We start from the raw sequence: 13,219 nt of genomic DNA on the forward strand, positions 1-13,219 counted from the left end.
TTCCACCCGGGCCCTCCGTCAATCATTTGTTCGTGCGTTTTCTCTCTCTCCCCCCTCCCTCTCCGAATCTCTTCTCGCCGCTCTTTTCGTCGCTCTCTACAAGTACGATCAACGACATACCGTCTTTCGATAATCCCGAGCACTCGCCAACCTTTTTCTTCTTCGCAACAGCAACCATGTTCAAGCGCTCGTTCAGGTCGCAAGACCCCAGCCGAGTCGACAAGGCTGCGCGCCTCAAGAAGAACAACTCAGTCCGGGATCCCCAGAAGCTGTCGAGACTGCAACGGTCGCTCACCGAGGAGACTCAGGCCAAGCCGGTGCCAGCACCGGCGGTCAAGAGCACCTCTTTGGCCCCCGCCCCCATCGTCACCCTGACGGTCGGGCGTGAGGGGCGGCTATTTGCAGCGCACGAGGACGTGCTACGCCAAGCGCCGTTTTTCGAATCGGCGTGCCGCGACAGCCACTTTTTCGACGCGCAGAGCAAGAGAATATCCCTTCCCGACGAAGAACCCGAGGTCTTCTCCGCCGTTCTCGAGTACCTCTACAAGGGTGACTACTACCCGTGCCTCAGGCACAACAAGCACCGCAACTCTTGGGAGCTCGAGAACACCGTACGGGGAACACCGCAGACCTCGCCCTACGTCGACACATATACCCCCGGAGGCGGCCGCGCCGCCGCCAGTTCCGCTTCGGCGGCAAGCCCCGCCATGGGGCCACAATCCGACGCCACCGTCTACGTGGCAGCGTACGGGCAGCACCTCCTCCGCGACACGGCCGTCTACTGTTCTGCGGAGCGGTACGGGCTCGAGGAGCTCAAGAGGCTGGCCCTGCGCAAGCAAGGTCTCCAGTCCGGCATTGATGTCGGCACGATCTTGCGCTCCGCCCAGTACGCCTACGCCCACACGCCCGACTCGGACTCGCGACTGCGCGCTCACTACCTCGCCCTGATCATCCGGTGTCGCAAGACATTCAAGAGGAGCGGGACCATGCAGGCCGAGATGGAGCGCGGCGGCAGCAAACTCTTTTTCGACCTATTCGTCGCCATGTGCAACCACCTGGACGACGTCATTGACGTGAGCAACGCCCGTTCACCCAAGACTGTCTAAGTGTGTTCTCTGCTACGTGTGTGTTTTCTGTGTTTTTCGAGCCATGCTTCGGACTGTCCCTAAATTGTGATACCCCGGGACGTAAAGCGGAATGGTGGCAGGCGTTTTGGCGTTCTTCCTTCTGTGGCCCCCATGTCAGATTGGCGATCCATTCGGGGGCCGTCCATTGTTCTGACACATGGGAGCGAGGGACCTAGACACAAAGCCTCCCCGTTCCTGTTTCATGGGTACTCAGTTTTCTGGGGCGTTTGAATTTGGGGCAGTGGCTTGCCTTACCATGGAATTCTGCCTCCTCGGGGCTTCCCAGGTAAGGAACACGACTACGAATGGGTTTGCTGCTGCATGCCGAACACGGCAATCAACCACAAAAAGTACCCAAAAAAAACGGAACTGACAAATTGCCACTCACTTGCCGTCGTTCGGGCATATACGGATGAACGACTCATCCCAACTCTCTCCATTCTCCTGCAGCGGCAAGGGGGGCGCTTGGACGAACCCCCCGCTGCGGATAGAAGCCCGGCATCTCTGAAGATAGCAGACTGGCATGTTTTCTTTTGTTCTTCACGGAAAGAGATGGCGGGCACTCGGCCTGTACTTGGCACACCCGCTTTGCGATATAGCAGCGGTCTCCTTTGTCACATTGGAGGAGATGATGATCTTGATGATTTTGGGCGCGATGCGGCTCCCTAGTGGAACGCTGACGCCCCGGCTGGCTTGAGCCCTCATCAGGGCGAGATAATGAGAAATTCGGCCGCCTCACTTGATGTTGCTCGTGATGTCCTGGTTTTCGTGATCAACTGCTGTCTGTCTCCTCCGCCTATTCCCACTTGGCCTCAAACCCGGAAAACTCCACCTCCAGCTTGCCGTCCGTCTTCTCGGCCGGCCGCGCAGCGAAAGCGGCAACCTCGAGGTCCCAGTCGGCGCCGTCAGCAAAGAACCAGCCGACCTCGCGCAGAGCCACGCGCTCCTTGCCTCCCGGTGGTGCGTAGTAGATCCAGATGCTCGTGCCGTGCTCGCTCTCGTTCCGCTCGACGACGAAATCCAGGGGGCCGTCTGTGGGTCCAACGGCAGACAGCGGCGTGATGCTCCAGTCGGCGTAACGATCGCAGGCGACGGTGCTCAGCTGCGGGGTGCCGTTGTAGTACTCGAGGCCCGTCTTGACCCATCTCCTCTGTTTCTCGTCCGAGGCGTTCCGCGGCTCGAGCGTGAAGAGGATGCCGGCCTGGTCGTATTGCTCAGTCCACTTGGCGCTGAACGTCAGGCGCGCCGAGCGGAAGGACGTCAGCGGCTTTTTGGGGAGGGCGTGCGTGGGGACTGCTCGTCAGTAGGGTTCGCGGCGGCATCTGACAATGTGCTTACCATTGTAGACGTCCCAGGACGGGTGCTTCTTCCAGACATCCGTGCCGGGGCCGGCCTCGAGTTTGAAGGACATGGTGGCGAGGTTGAAATTGGGGTGTCGAGCGTGTAAGTTCAGGGAGGAATGAGCGCGTTAAATCTGAAGCACGTCTGACAGATGACGTTGACTCGGCCCAGAGTTGACTCGGCCCAGGACTGCGCCGACTTATATGCTGCGAATCCACCCATGACACCACGGCGTGCGCCCGAGCACAAGGGCGTACGGTGCCCCGCATGAGGGGAACGAGTTACTCGATGCCCCGCATGAGACTCATCACAATGAGCGATCGCCCCGACTCCGACGCCATGACAGTCAGCGGCATCCGGCCCAGGGAACCGTCAGCCGTCGATGGCACTGAGGGAGGGGGGCGGTGATACCGCTTTGGGCTGTCGGGCATCGGCGGTCGAGCGGAGCTGCCCTGATGAGCAAGGCTTCTCGATGGAAATTACTGTAATTTAGTAATCCGTATGAAGAACGACGATGGAGTTGCATTGATCGTCCTTGTAGAACATGCGTGTCAATCCTCGGCAGGCAGCAGCAAAGTGCAGTGTCGTTCATCCCATCCGGGCTCGAACGCGATGCCTCCATCATGGCTGACTCATCCCCATCGTGGATGCTCGCGCTTGCCCTCTCGACCAAAATTTCGTCGCCCACCCCGCTGCGAAAATTCCACTGGGGCTTCCGCCACACAGAGCTGGCCCACCTCCAACCTCACCTCGACTCAACCTCAACCGCGACCTTGAGCAGCTGCCCTGCTCCATGTCAACAGAAGGCATTGCTTTCAGCTTTCAGCTCGCGCAGACCGAGAACTCTGGTTGCTCTTCGACTAGTCAGGATCGTCGGTTCTGGCGAGCGCCCCGCAACTGCCTGCCTTGGAAGGAACGGGGGCGAATACGGCCAGATTCCCTGACAGGTCAACGCAAACTCATCGATATACCTCTCTTCATTCTCCAAACATCAAAGTAAAGCCCACGGAGGCACCTCCAACGCCTTCAAAATGGCGCCTCCCGCCAGGAAGCCCACCAAACCGTTCCAGCGGCCCCGTGGTCTCGCTGAGACGATGGCTCGCGTGCAGCGCGACGAGGCGACCCGACTCAAGGCAGCCAAGGATGCCGCCGCCGCCGCCGCAGCGAACAAACGCGCGTCGGCCATGGTGTCCTCGAGCGGGCCCAAGTGTCCCAACAAGCACTGCACGAACCCCAAAGTCGTCGACGGCATCTGCCACGGGTGTGGTCGCATCGCTGAGGAGAGCAACATTGTCGCCGAGGTCCAGTTCGGCGAGACGTCCTCCGGTGCTGCCATGGTGCAGGGCAGCTACATCTCGGCCGACCAGGGCGGTGCGCGGACGTTTGGCCCCGGAGGTCGCGGTGCCGGCTCGAGCCAGCGCGACAAGACCATCATTGACGCCAAGAACCTCATCCACGGCTACGTCTGGCGTCTCGCTGGCAATCCCCGCCCGCACATTGTCGACAAGGCCGTCGCCACGTTTAAGCTCGCCATGGGCCAGGGCTTCACCCAGGGCCGCACCCTTCAGATGGTCTGCGCCGCCTGCATCTACTACGCCTTTCGGTCGCAGGAGAGGGTCGAGGGCAACGAGCGCGAGACGCAGTTTGTCATGATGCTCGATCTCGCCGACCTGACGCGGCTCAACGTCTTTCGTCTCGGCCGCTGCTTCAAGGCGCTCGTCAACAAGGTGCCCATTGGCAGTCTCGCCTGCACCATTTTCCCCGAAGACATCATTCACCGGCTGGCGACCAAGCTCGACTTTGGACCGCAGACCGACAAGGTCGCCGAGGATGCCGTTCGCCTCATCACATCGATGCGCAGGGACTGGATCATCATGGGTCGCCGACCGTCAGGTATCTGCGGTGCCTGCCTATTGATGGCCGCGCGCATGAACAACTTCCGCCGTACCATGCGCGAGGTCGTCTACATTGTCAAGGTCACGAGCCATACGATTCAGGAGCGCATGAAGGAGTTCAACGAGACGGCTGCCAGTCAGCTGACCATTGACGACTTTCTCACCAAGGATTGGGAGAGCGCGGGACCCCCTTCGCATGACCCGCCTTCCTTCTACCGGCACTCGGACGAGTACAAGAAGAGGATCGAGGAGAAGCGACGCAAGCGCAAGCGCACCACCGGCGACGACGGTTCAGACCGCGACGGCAGCGTACTCGAGTCTCCAGCGCCACCGCCGATCCGAACGGGGCCCGACCTGTCATCGGTGCCGTGCCCGAGCGCCTCCTACCTCCGCGACAAGGACGGCTATCTCATCCCGCCCGTGCCGCCGCCCGAGCCGACATCGGCTGAAGACAGGGTCCTCAATGGGCAGCTCGACGGCGAGGACGAGAGCAACTTTCCGGCGCTCGTGGATGCGTTTGGCGACGACAAGAGCAAGGCTCGCGGTGTCGCCGGCAACGCCAAAGGCCGGCCGCCAAAACACCCGCTGCCGATCAACGAGGAGTGGGTGGACGACGAGGAGAATATGGAGGAGCAGATCTCGGAAATCATGAACGACCCCGAGACGATGCAGCACGCCGCAGCCTACGCCAGCGCCGAGCAGCGCGCACGCCTCCACGCCGACTGGGCGCTGCAGTACGAGCCCAGCAAGACCGTCTCGATGGCGCCCGAGGTCCTCGAGGACGAGTTTGCCGACGACGTCGAGGTCATGAACGCGCTGCTGTCGCCCGAGGAGGTCAAGCTCAAGGAGATTGTGTGGGTCAACGAGAACCAGGACTGGCTGCGCAAGAACCAGCAGCGCGAGTTTGACAGGAAGCTCGAGGCCGGCAAGCCCAAGCGGCCCCGCAAGCGCAACAAGCCGCGTCTCGGCGAGGCCCAGACGTCGCCCGCCAGCACCCCGATCGAGGCTGCCCAGAACGTCATGAAGCACCACGGCATGTCGAAGCGTCTCAACTACGATGCCATTTCGAGTCTCCTCAACAGCGGCCCAGGCGGCGGGCCCGGCACGGCCACGGGCACGGCCAGCGGGCAAACAAGCCAGGCCAACAGCGTGCTTGGTGATGCGTTCCGCGACCGGGAGATTGAGCCAGAGGAGGAGGAGGACGACGACGACGACGAAGAGGCTGTCGGCGAGGGCGAAGGAGGTGGCGAGGGCGAAGAGTACGGCGAAGAATACGACGAGGACTACAACGAGTACGAGGAGAACTACGACGACGAATACGACCAGCCGGAGAATGACGAGTAACACACCAAAAAAAAAGAAAAAAAAAAAAAAAAAAGGTCGTGGATTGCCCCGCTGGATGTGCTCGTTAGACGGACGCGGCGTTACGTAGGATTGTACGGTAGATACCCGGGCTGCAAACGCCCACATCCAGGCTTCGGCCTGGTCAGCTGACTTATTTTGATCCTTTTCCCATGCTCCCTTGTTGCTTGCTGAACGCTATCCCATCCTCTCGCGGAACCACTTGAGCGTCTCGAGCCCTGTCTGCACCCGCATGCCCAGGCGCGCATCAAAGACAAAGGCCTCCCACGCAATGACGACGTCGAGATGTTCCTGACACTCCTTAACCTTGGCGGTCCGACGCGCCCTCTCTTCGGCCTCCGCGGCAGCCGCATCACCCTGGCAGGCTTCGAGCCACGCGATGACGGCGAGCTCATAGTGTGCCCCGGGCAGCGCATAGTCGTCCTTGAGGGGTCCCTTGACGAGGTTCCTTTACCGGCCGGTCAGTAAACGTTCAACAAGAAGCAAAACACAACTTACCGGTCCTGCGACAGGGCATCCGCCTTGAGCAGCGCCCTCGCCTCGTCAAGCCGGCCCAGAGATCGCAGCGCACCAGCGAGCGTCACGGCGCGCACGGCGACTTCATCCGGCGTCTCTTTCAACGTGGCAAGTCCAGCCTCGCTCGCGGTGCACCTCTCCCAAGCGAGGCCTGCCACGGCCTGCCGCAGCTCCTCGTGATTCATCCTCTTCATACCGCACCACAGCGCGGCCATTTCCCAGGCGGGACTGCTGGCAGCGGCGTCGGCGAGATCGGCACCCATCTCCTTGGCGCGCTCTTCCAGCTTGGCGACTTTGCGCTGGACAAAGAGGTCAAACGGCAGCGGCTTGGCCATGAACTTCTTGCGGCCGGCCACCGAGGGGGCCTTGCGCCACAGCTCCTCCGTCTTCTTCTTGCGGCGGCGAATCTCATGCTCGTCGTTTCCTTCATGGACGGCGTCACGGTATCTTTCGAGCTCGGCACATCCGGCAATGTAGTAGTAGAGGCAGTGGCTCCAGTCGTTGAGCTCGAGGCATCGCAGAAAGGTGTCGCGCGTGAGCACCCAGTCACCGGCAAACAGGGCGGTGAGGCCCATCTCAAAGGCGTTCAACGCAGCGACTTGGCGCATCTTGGCCTCCTCTCCCGTCGACAGCACCTTGAGGGCCTCGCGCAAACGGCGATCTTGCGAGAGGCCGCGCGCCTCCTCCAGCCGCCACAGTCGAGACTCGGGATAGCGGATGCGCATGTCGGCGAGCAAATCGGCACACCTCTCGCGGGGAATCCCAATGACGTCCTTTTCGCGGCCATCGCTCTTGCCCTTGAAAAACGCCCCATCAGAGGCTGAAGGCAGGATATCGGCTTGTCCGAGCAGGCCGTTGTAGTAGCCAAGCAGCACGAGGCCCGAGACGGCGCCGTTGACGTTGCGGAAGCGGGTGGCGCTCCAAAGCATACGCACGCCACGGGCACGGTCGCCACGGAAGCCAATGATGGAAAGCAGACGGGACATTGCCGGGGGTACCATGCTGAGAATGATGAGGAGCAGGCCAAAGCACATGCTGGCGCCCGAGTGAATAAAAATGTCGAGAGGATTCGTCAGGAGGGCAGCGTCGCCGGCGTCCGGGGTGGTCGTCTGCGATTTATCGTCCCGAGGAAGCTTTTCTAAAGACTCGTCTTGCAAGGGCCTGTCCAGAGGCTTCGTGACCGGGGCTTGTGTCTTGCCATCCTGCACTTGGAGCTTCTGCAAGTCCCTCTCGAGGTCCGCCGGCGTCTGCGCACCAGACTGCCCCGGCGTCTCCTTGGCGTCGACAAACTCGTCACTGTCGTCGGCGGCAGCGCCCAGATCGACAAACTCGTCATCGTCAAAGCTGCCGGGCATGTGCTCGTTGGTGGCCGTCTTCTCCAGAGGAGGCACTTGGCGCGTTGAAGTCCCCAGAACCTTGTCCTCGGCCTGGATGATGGCGTCGAGACTGACGTAGGCCTTCCTCAGCTTGTAGAAACCTTTGAGGCCCTCCGTCAAGCTCTCGTGCAGCACGGACACGACGGCCGACATGAGCTGGCTCTGCGCGACGACGAGTGAGTACTCTGTCCCGGGCGGGTAGACGGTGCTGTGCTTCTCAGCCTTGCGCTGGGCCGTCTTCATGTCGCTCCAGGCGCGCGTCTCGCACTCGGCGAGGGTCGAGGACGCCTCGGCCATGACGTCCTTTTCAAAGCCGAGCACCGATCGCATGAAACGCGTGACGCCGAGACCGAGCAGGTGAAATACCGAGTCATTCTTGCCGAGAGCCTCGACGGCACCGTCAATGTCATCGTTCATCATGAGACCTGCCGCGGCGAGAGCATCCTCCATGATGAGCATCTTGTCCGTCGCACGAAACATCTTTTCGACATCCTGGTCTGTGCTGGGGTTTGAGGCGCCATCGGGGGTGCTGTTTGGTGTTGCCGCACCCGAGGGCCGGAACCACGAGGTCAGCCTGCTCATGGTGGTGGGTGGCGTGCCGAGGAGCCGTGAGAGAAAAGAAAGAGGTGAAAAAGAGCCGGAAGGCGTGAATCACGCCAGTGAGCAGCTTCAATTGGCATTCGATACAGTCGAGGATTGAGGAGCCGGTGACGAGAGACTAAGTACTGTCTGGTAGCTGCCCTTTCGAGCGGACAATGTCTAGCCTGGTCGATTTGAGGCTGAATGCTGACGTAGATGACGAGTACCACCAAGGCAGGCCAATGATGAGTGCTGCAACGCTGCCCAACTGAGAAGAAAACACGGCGATGGAGATGTCAATGCCTCCAGTAAATAAATGCCTCGAAGTGTGGAATGACGGGAGACGAACGAGGTGTGGACAGACAAAGATTGGGACGTCGTCGAGCGTGCTTACTGAAGTTACGTACCTTCCGCTGCGGCTCAGTCAGTCTCGACGTACGTAGGTACCTAGGTAGGTACCTAGGTAAGGTACCTAGGTAAGGTAAGGTAGGCAGGCAGGCGTAGGCACGCAAGGCACGCACACGTCCTCGGAGAACTCCCACCGCGAAACCCACATGGGAGGCGCAGCAGCGACCGGACAATAAGCAGTGCAGTGCCTGACTGCCAGTCGGGTCCCTCTTGCCGTCCGGGTCGTCGTGTGCTGCTGGTGGGTTGCCTGCATTGTCCGATGCTAACTCCGGGGCGCGGCTCCGGCCTTTCCGGGTGGACAAACGAAAGCGAGCTTGTTGCAGATCCCAGACAAGAGGAGGCGAAACAGCGGCCACGGCAAACCTCATGTCATTTGCAAATGCTACCAGTTGCGTATCTATCGGGCGTGACCATGTGACACCTGACCCATGACCTGAAAAGACAAAAGAAACAAGATGCATCCTTTTCCCGCCCCGTTCCCTCCTCCGGGCTTAAATGCAACACCAAAACACCATGCCATCGTATGCAAACGAGTCGTCTCTATGCCGTAGCGTTCATTACATGTCTTGTTCCACTCGGCAAAGCAAGCCTATGCGCTTGCGTCCCGCTTGGGTCGCCGCCCAAAAAGCGTATTCTTGCGTCGCACCTTTGATTCGCCGTCCGTAACGTGGCCCGCCAGCTTGTCCCGGTCAAGCTGCGTCTTGTCCCGCCTCTCCTGTCGCAACGCGTCAATGGTTTCCTGGTTGAGATGTCCAAAGGCGTTGCGTCGCTTGTAGCAAGATTCCATAAGTGCGTTGGCGTCAATGAGCCGTCGCGGCATCGCCTGCACCACAGAAAACATCTCCATCGGATCGGCAATGGCCTTGATCTCCGCCTCGCCGAGCTTGAAAATGGTCAAAGCCACGCGAAAGAGTGTCTTGGAGCTCTCGAGAAAGAAGACATCCCATACCCGCAGCGTCGTCTCGATCGGTAGCGTCCCGATGAAGCAGCTCATGAACCATGCCGTCATGCACAGCGTGATGGGCGGCAGCCTGTCTGTCGAGACGGACTTGTTGGCCATGTGCTTGCGCCTCGACCTGGCCTTCTTCGCGGCTGAAGCTCCACTCGTCGTCGGCCGCGACTCGTTTGGGTCTCCGTCCATCTCATCGCCAATCTTGGCCCAGACCGCCGGCATGGACTCGCGGATGGCGCCCATGAGCACGCCGAGATCCACTTTGGAGCCCTCGAGGCTCATTGCATGCGTGCCGGGAAGGTATACCCGCGTGATGACGTTCAACAGCCAGAAGGCTTGCTCCTCCGTCTCGAGAAACAGCAGCAGCAAGCCGGCCAAAAAGTTGAGGCTCTGGCAGTATCCGATGAGAGGGTTCTGAATGGCAAAAGCGCGGAGGACCCGCCGCAGAGAGGAAATCATGCGCGGCTCGCCGTCCTCGCCGCCGCTCGAAGCCGTTTCCGATGTTGTCTGGTTGCTGCTTCGCGATGAGTCCGTGTTGTTCGAGAGATTGTTGGGCTTAAACTTGATATTGTCGGGGAAAGTGCGGTGGAGATCACGCTCGATGGCCTCGGCATCGACAGCGCTGACCTGCTTCGTAAGAAGCTCGTCGTAGACGCCAGAATACTCGGCCAAGATGGCAGGCCCCCCGGCGTAATAGAACCAGGCGGCGCCTCGCCAGTCGGGTGGGATGCCCTTGCGGACAAATCGTTTCGTCTTGGTGCTCGCGGGTGGAGGGAACCGATCGGGTTTGTCCGTCAACAGACCCATCTCTTTGTGGTAGGCAACCCACTTCTTCCGTCGGCGGGCGAGGTACTCGACGTAGCCCGTGTTCCACGTGTCGTACTGCTCTCGCGTGACGTACTGGTTGGCTTTGCGGAAGCCATATCTGTCCCTGGACTCGGGATCTTCATGTTCAATCGGGACTGGGCTCTGCCGTGAGGGTGGCGACTCGTGAAGAGACTTGGCTGAGTCCCGCTTCTCGTTCTCGTGTCGCTTGTTAAAGTCCCCAAATGTCGATGATTTGGGCAGAGCAAGCGGCGGCTCCTCGCCGCGGAACATCTCGGTCGATTCCCGGACCAGGGGGCCCATCCCGAGACCCGATGTCGGGGGCGCGGGCAACGACTTCTCAAGAGCCTCGAGGATCCGTGTGTTCCTCCTGTTCATGGCCCCGTCGTTTCTCTTGTCGTGAAAATGCATATCGTCAACGTCTTCTGGGCTCGAGTCGTCGTGAAAACCCTTTTCGTACATGCCCATGACGTCCTCGAGGCTGGGCTCGTCAGGGCCTGCGTACACGGATGGTACGGAGCTGTCTCGTGTCAGGATGCTGCTCCTCTCCGTCATCCAGGTGCCCTGGGCGCTTGATGCTGTCAGTTGGGATCTGTAACTTGATCTTGACTCGTCAGCGCTGATCCACGGGGCCATGTCGCGGGTGTAGCCGGATCCCACGCTGTCGATGCGGTTTTGGGTAAAGGATGGAGCGGGCCTCACTGCCGCCGGGGCCGTCGTGGCATGCCGCAGTCTCGAGCGGCCGGGGTCGTAGATATCGCTGCCAGGAGGTAGGGGAACGGACGAAAAGGTGGACGAGGTTTTTGTGGAGGCGTTGGACTGGCCTCTGGAACGCCCGTCGCGGGGAGAGGCGAGCTCGGGCAGAAGGTCGGGCGGAGGGGCGAATGGTGAAGGGAAGAGCGTTTGTCGGGGTTTGGCCGAGTCGAGGGTCGGTTGTTTGAGACTGAGTTTCCTCGGACGAGAAAAGTTCTGGCTCTGCACGGTGTCTGTCGAGATTCGTGGCTCGGGCTCAGAGATTGGAGAAACTAGCGGCTGGTGGGTAAAGTCATTGGTTGGCGTGTGGCGGCCGGACTCGAGCCGTTCGGCAAGGGAATCGGAAGGCGGGGGATCTGGTGGTGACACGGCGAGAGCAGTGTTTGATTTTTGCAGGAAAAAACTGCTATTGTTGTTGGCGAGTGAGTCCCACCTGGGGGAGATCGGAAGGGGAGGCAGCTGGGGAGCTTCGTCTGGCGAGGGGTGCTCGGATTCGTACTTGTCAGAGGTTGGTGGATTGGGTTTCGGGTTGTGGTGGGCGCCGGGGCTCGGACTGCGAGCTCGAGAAGCATAAATATTGAATTGGCGGTTCTTGACGCTCTTCTGGCGTTCGACAGAAGGGTCCATGTCGCCGTCGGTGGCGACGCCGTGGTCGCGGTGTTGATCGTGGTGGTCGAACTCGCGAGAATCCGCTGCCACAGCCGTGGGAGTCATGACGGACGGACCCAGGCGTTGATATGGCAGCGGCGGACGCGAAAAAGAGAGAGAGAGAGGGTGGAGGGGGAGCTGGGTCTCTCTAAGGAATGCACGGCCGGGGGGAGGGCTCGGACGCGTCGATGGGGTTGTATGATTTCTTTTTTGGCTCGTCGTGGTGTTGACGGGCTCGCCTGTTGGGGTATGAAACCAGAATGATCGCCACGGGACGTGGGACCGGGGGTGGGACGATGGGGTGGGCGCGGAACAGAGTCAGTTACATCTGGCTCATACAGGCGGCAGCGAAACAGGTGTGGTTGTCAGGAACGTGTGCAGCATGGCGGCACATGTAGCAAGTCGTCCAAGTGGACATTGACACAGAGAGATCTCTCTGCCGAGGGCTGGTCGATACTCTGGCGCAAGCGAGTCCGCCTCGGTTGTTGATTGCAGCGTTTCCCTTGCAGATTGGTACGGTGCACAATGTGGGCTCAGGCGAGGCTAGATCGGTCACAGCATCTGGCGCAGCACAATAAGAGCTCAGTGTCGTGATTCCCCGAGGGCGAGAGGGAATTCGAAGGGCTCGATCGAAGCAGGAGAGCAACAGGAAGACGGGCCAGGTCGCTCGAAAGGAGAAAAAAAAAAGGTGGTGTCCGAAAAGAAAATGGATGTTGATGGTGGTGGCCCTCGTTGAAACGGCGCGGCACGAATCGAGAGTCAGGTCGCTGCGTGTCTGAGAAGCAAAAGTGCGTCAAGCGGCGGCCAGTGGAGGTTCGAGGTCGGCCGGCGCTGGCTAAGAAGGTTAGGCTCTCGACGGATGTCTGAGCTCGAAGCCTCTGCCACGACGGTGATCAATGTGGTAGGTGGACAAGGTCAGGTTCTGGGCTTGTGCGTGTCTGACAGCTGAGGTTGATAAATCGTGTGTGGCGAAGGAGACGGTGTCATTAGATGCAGCGATCGAGCTGAAGAGGGAAAAGGTACAGACGAAAAGGAAGCACTGGAATGGCGAGTGAGTCGCGATTGCGTTTTGTTTGAGGGAACGGACGGAGAGGTGCGGGTGGAAACAAGTACGGCAGCAGGTCGTTGGACTGATGAAAAAAAGGATGGGAACATGGGAAGCAATGATGTCGCTGCCCATCCCAGACCCTATTACCGTACCTGCCTGTCAGATCGTGCCCGTCCTTGCTTCCTTCCTGCTCATGGGAGATGAGTATCGAATGGAAATTTCATCACTCCCGGCGGGTGCACCTGGCCAGTTCGCCCCGGTCAGGTCCCCCCCCCCCTTCTTCCTTCCTTTTGTCACAGATCATTCCATCCAGGCAAATGCCCCTGCAGCGTAACTCGACCCCTAGTCTAACGGTTAGGTGGGGTGCCCTGTGGAGATTGCGTTGCCTG

At 60.1% G+C, this 13,219-nt stretch overlaps 5 protein-coding genes across 5 annotated transcripts; 2 read left to right on the forward strand and 3 right to left on the reverse strand.

Annotated features, from left to right (window-relative positions):
- Window positions 1-176: 176 nt before the first annotated feature.
- Window positions 177-1,106, forward strand: D7B24_001692 (uncharacterized protein; the record flags this gene model as incomplete). The annotated part of the gene is made up of 1 exon (XM_028635914.1): window positions 177-1,106. The coding sequence occupies one exon, from the start codon at window positions 177-179 to the stop codon at window positions 1,104-1,106; it is 930 nt and encodes a 309-aa protein (XP_028491697.1).
- Window positions 1,107-1,923: 817 nt separating this feature from the next.
- Window positions 1,924-2,538, reverse strand: D7B24_001693 (uncharacterized protein; the record flags this gene model as incomplete). The annotated part of the gene is made up of 2 exons (XM_028635915.1): window positions 1,924-2,420; window positions 2,466-2,538. The coding sequence occupies 2 exons, from the start codon at window positions 2,536-2,538 to the stop codon at window positions 1,924-1,926; spliced, it is 570 nt and encodes a 189-aa protein (XP_028491698.1).
- A 961-nt stretch (window positions 2,539-3,499) lies between these two features.
- On the forward strand, window positions 3,500-5,707 carry BRF1 (transcription factor TFIIIB subunit brf1; the record flags this gene model as incomplete). Its single annotated transcript, XM_028635916.1, has 1 exon — window positions 3,500-5,707. One exon carries the CDS (start codon window positions 3,500-3,502, stop codon window positions 5,705-5,707), a length of 2,208 nt encoding a protein of 735 aa, XP_028491699.1.
- A 195-nt stretch (window positions 5,708-5,902) lies between these two features.
- Window positions 5,903-8,199, reverse strand: IML2 (Mitochondrial outer membrane protein iml2; the record flags this gene model as incomplete). The annotated part of the gene is made up of 2 exons (XM_028635917.1): window positions 5,903-6,173; window positions 6,224-8,199. 2 exons carry the CDS (start codon window positions 8,197-8,199, stop codon window positions 5,903-5,905), a joined length of 2,247 nt encoding a protein of 748 aa, XP_028491700.1.
- A 994-nt stretch (window positions 8,200-9,193) lies between these two features.
- On the reverse strand, window positions 9,194-11,848 carry GRTP1 (Growth hormone-regulated TBC protein 1; the record flags this gene model as incomplete). Its single annotated transcript, XM_028635918.1, has 1 exon — window positions 9,194-11,848. One exon carries the CDS (start codon window positions 11,846-11,848, stop codon window positions 9,194-9,196), a length of 2,655 nt encoding a protein of 884 aa, XP_028491701.1.
- Window positions 11,849-13,219: the final 1,371 nt, after the last annotated feature.

Source organism: Verticillium nonalfalfae, assembly GCF_003724135.2.
Source record: "Verticillium nonalfalfae strain VnAa140/NRRL 66861 chromosome Unknown scaffold_136, whole genome shotgun sequence".
NCBI lineage: Eukaryota > Fungi > Ascomycota > Sordariomycetes > Glomerellales > Plectosphaerellaceae > Verticillium > Verticillium nonalfalfae.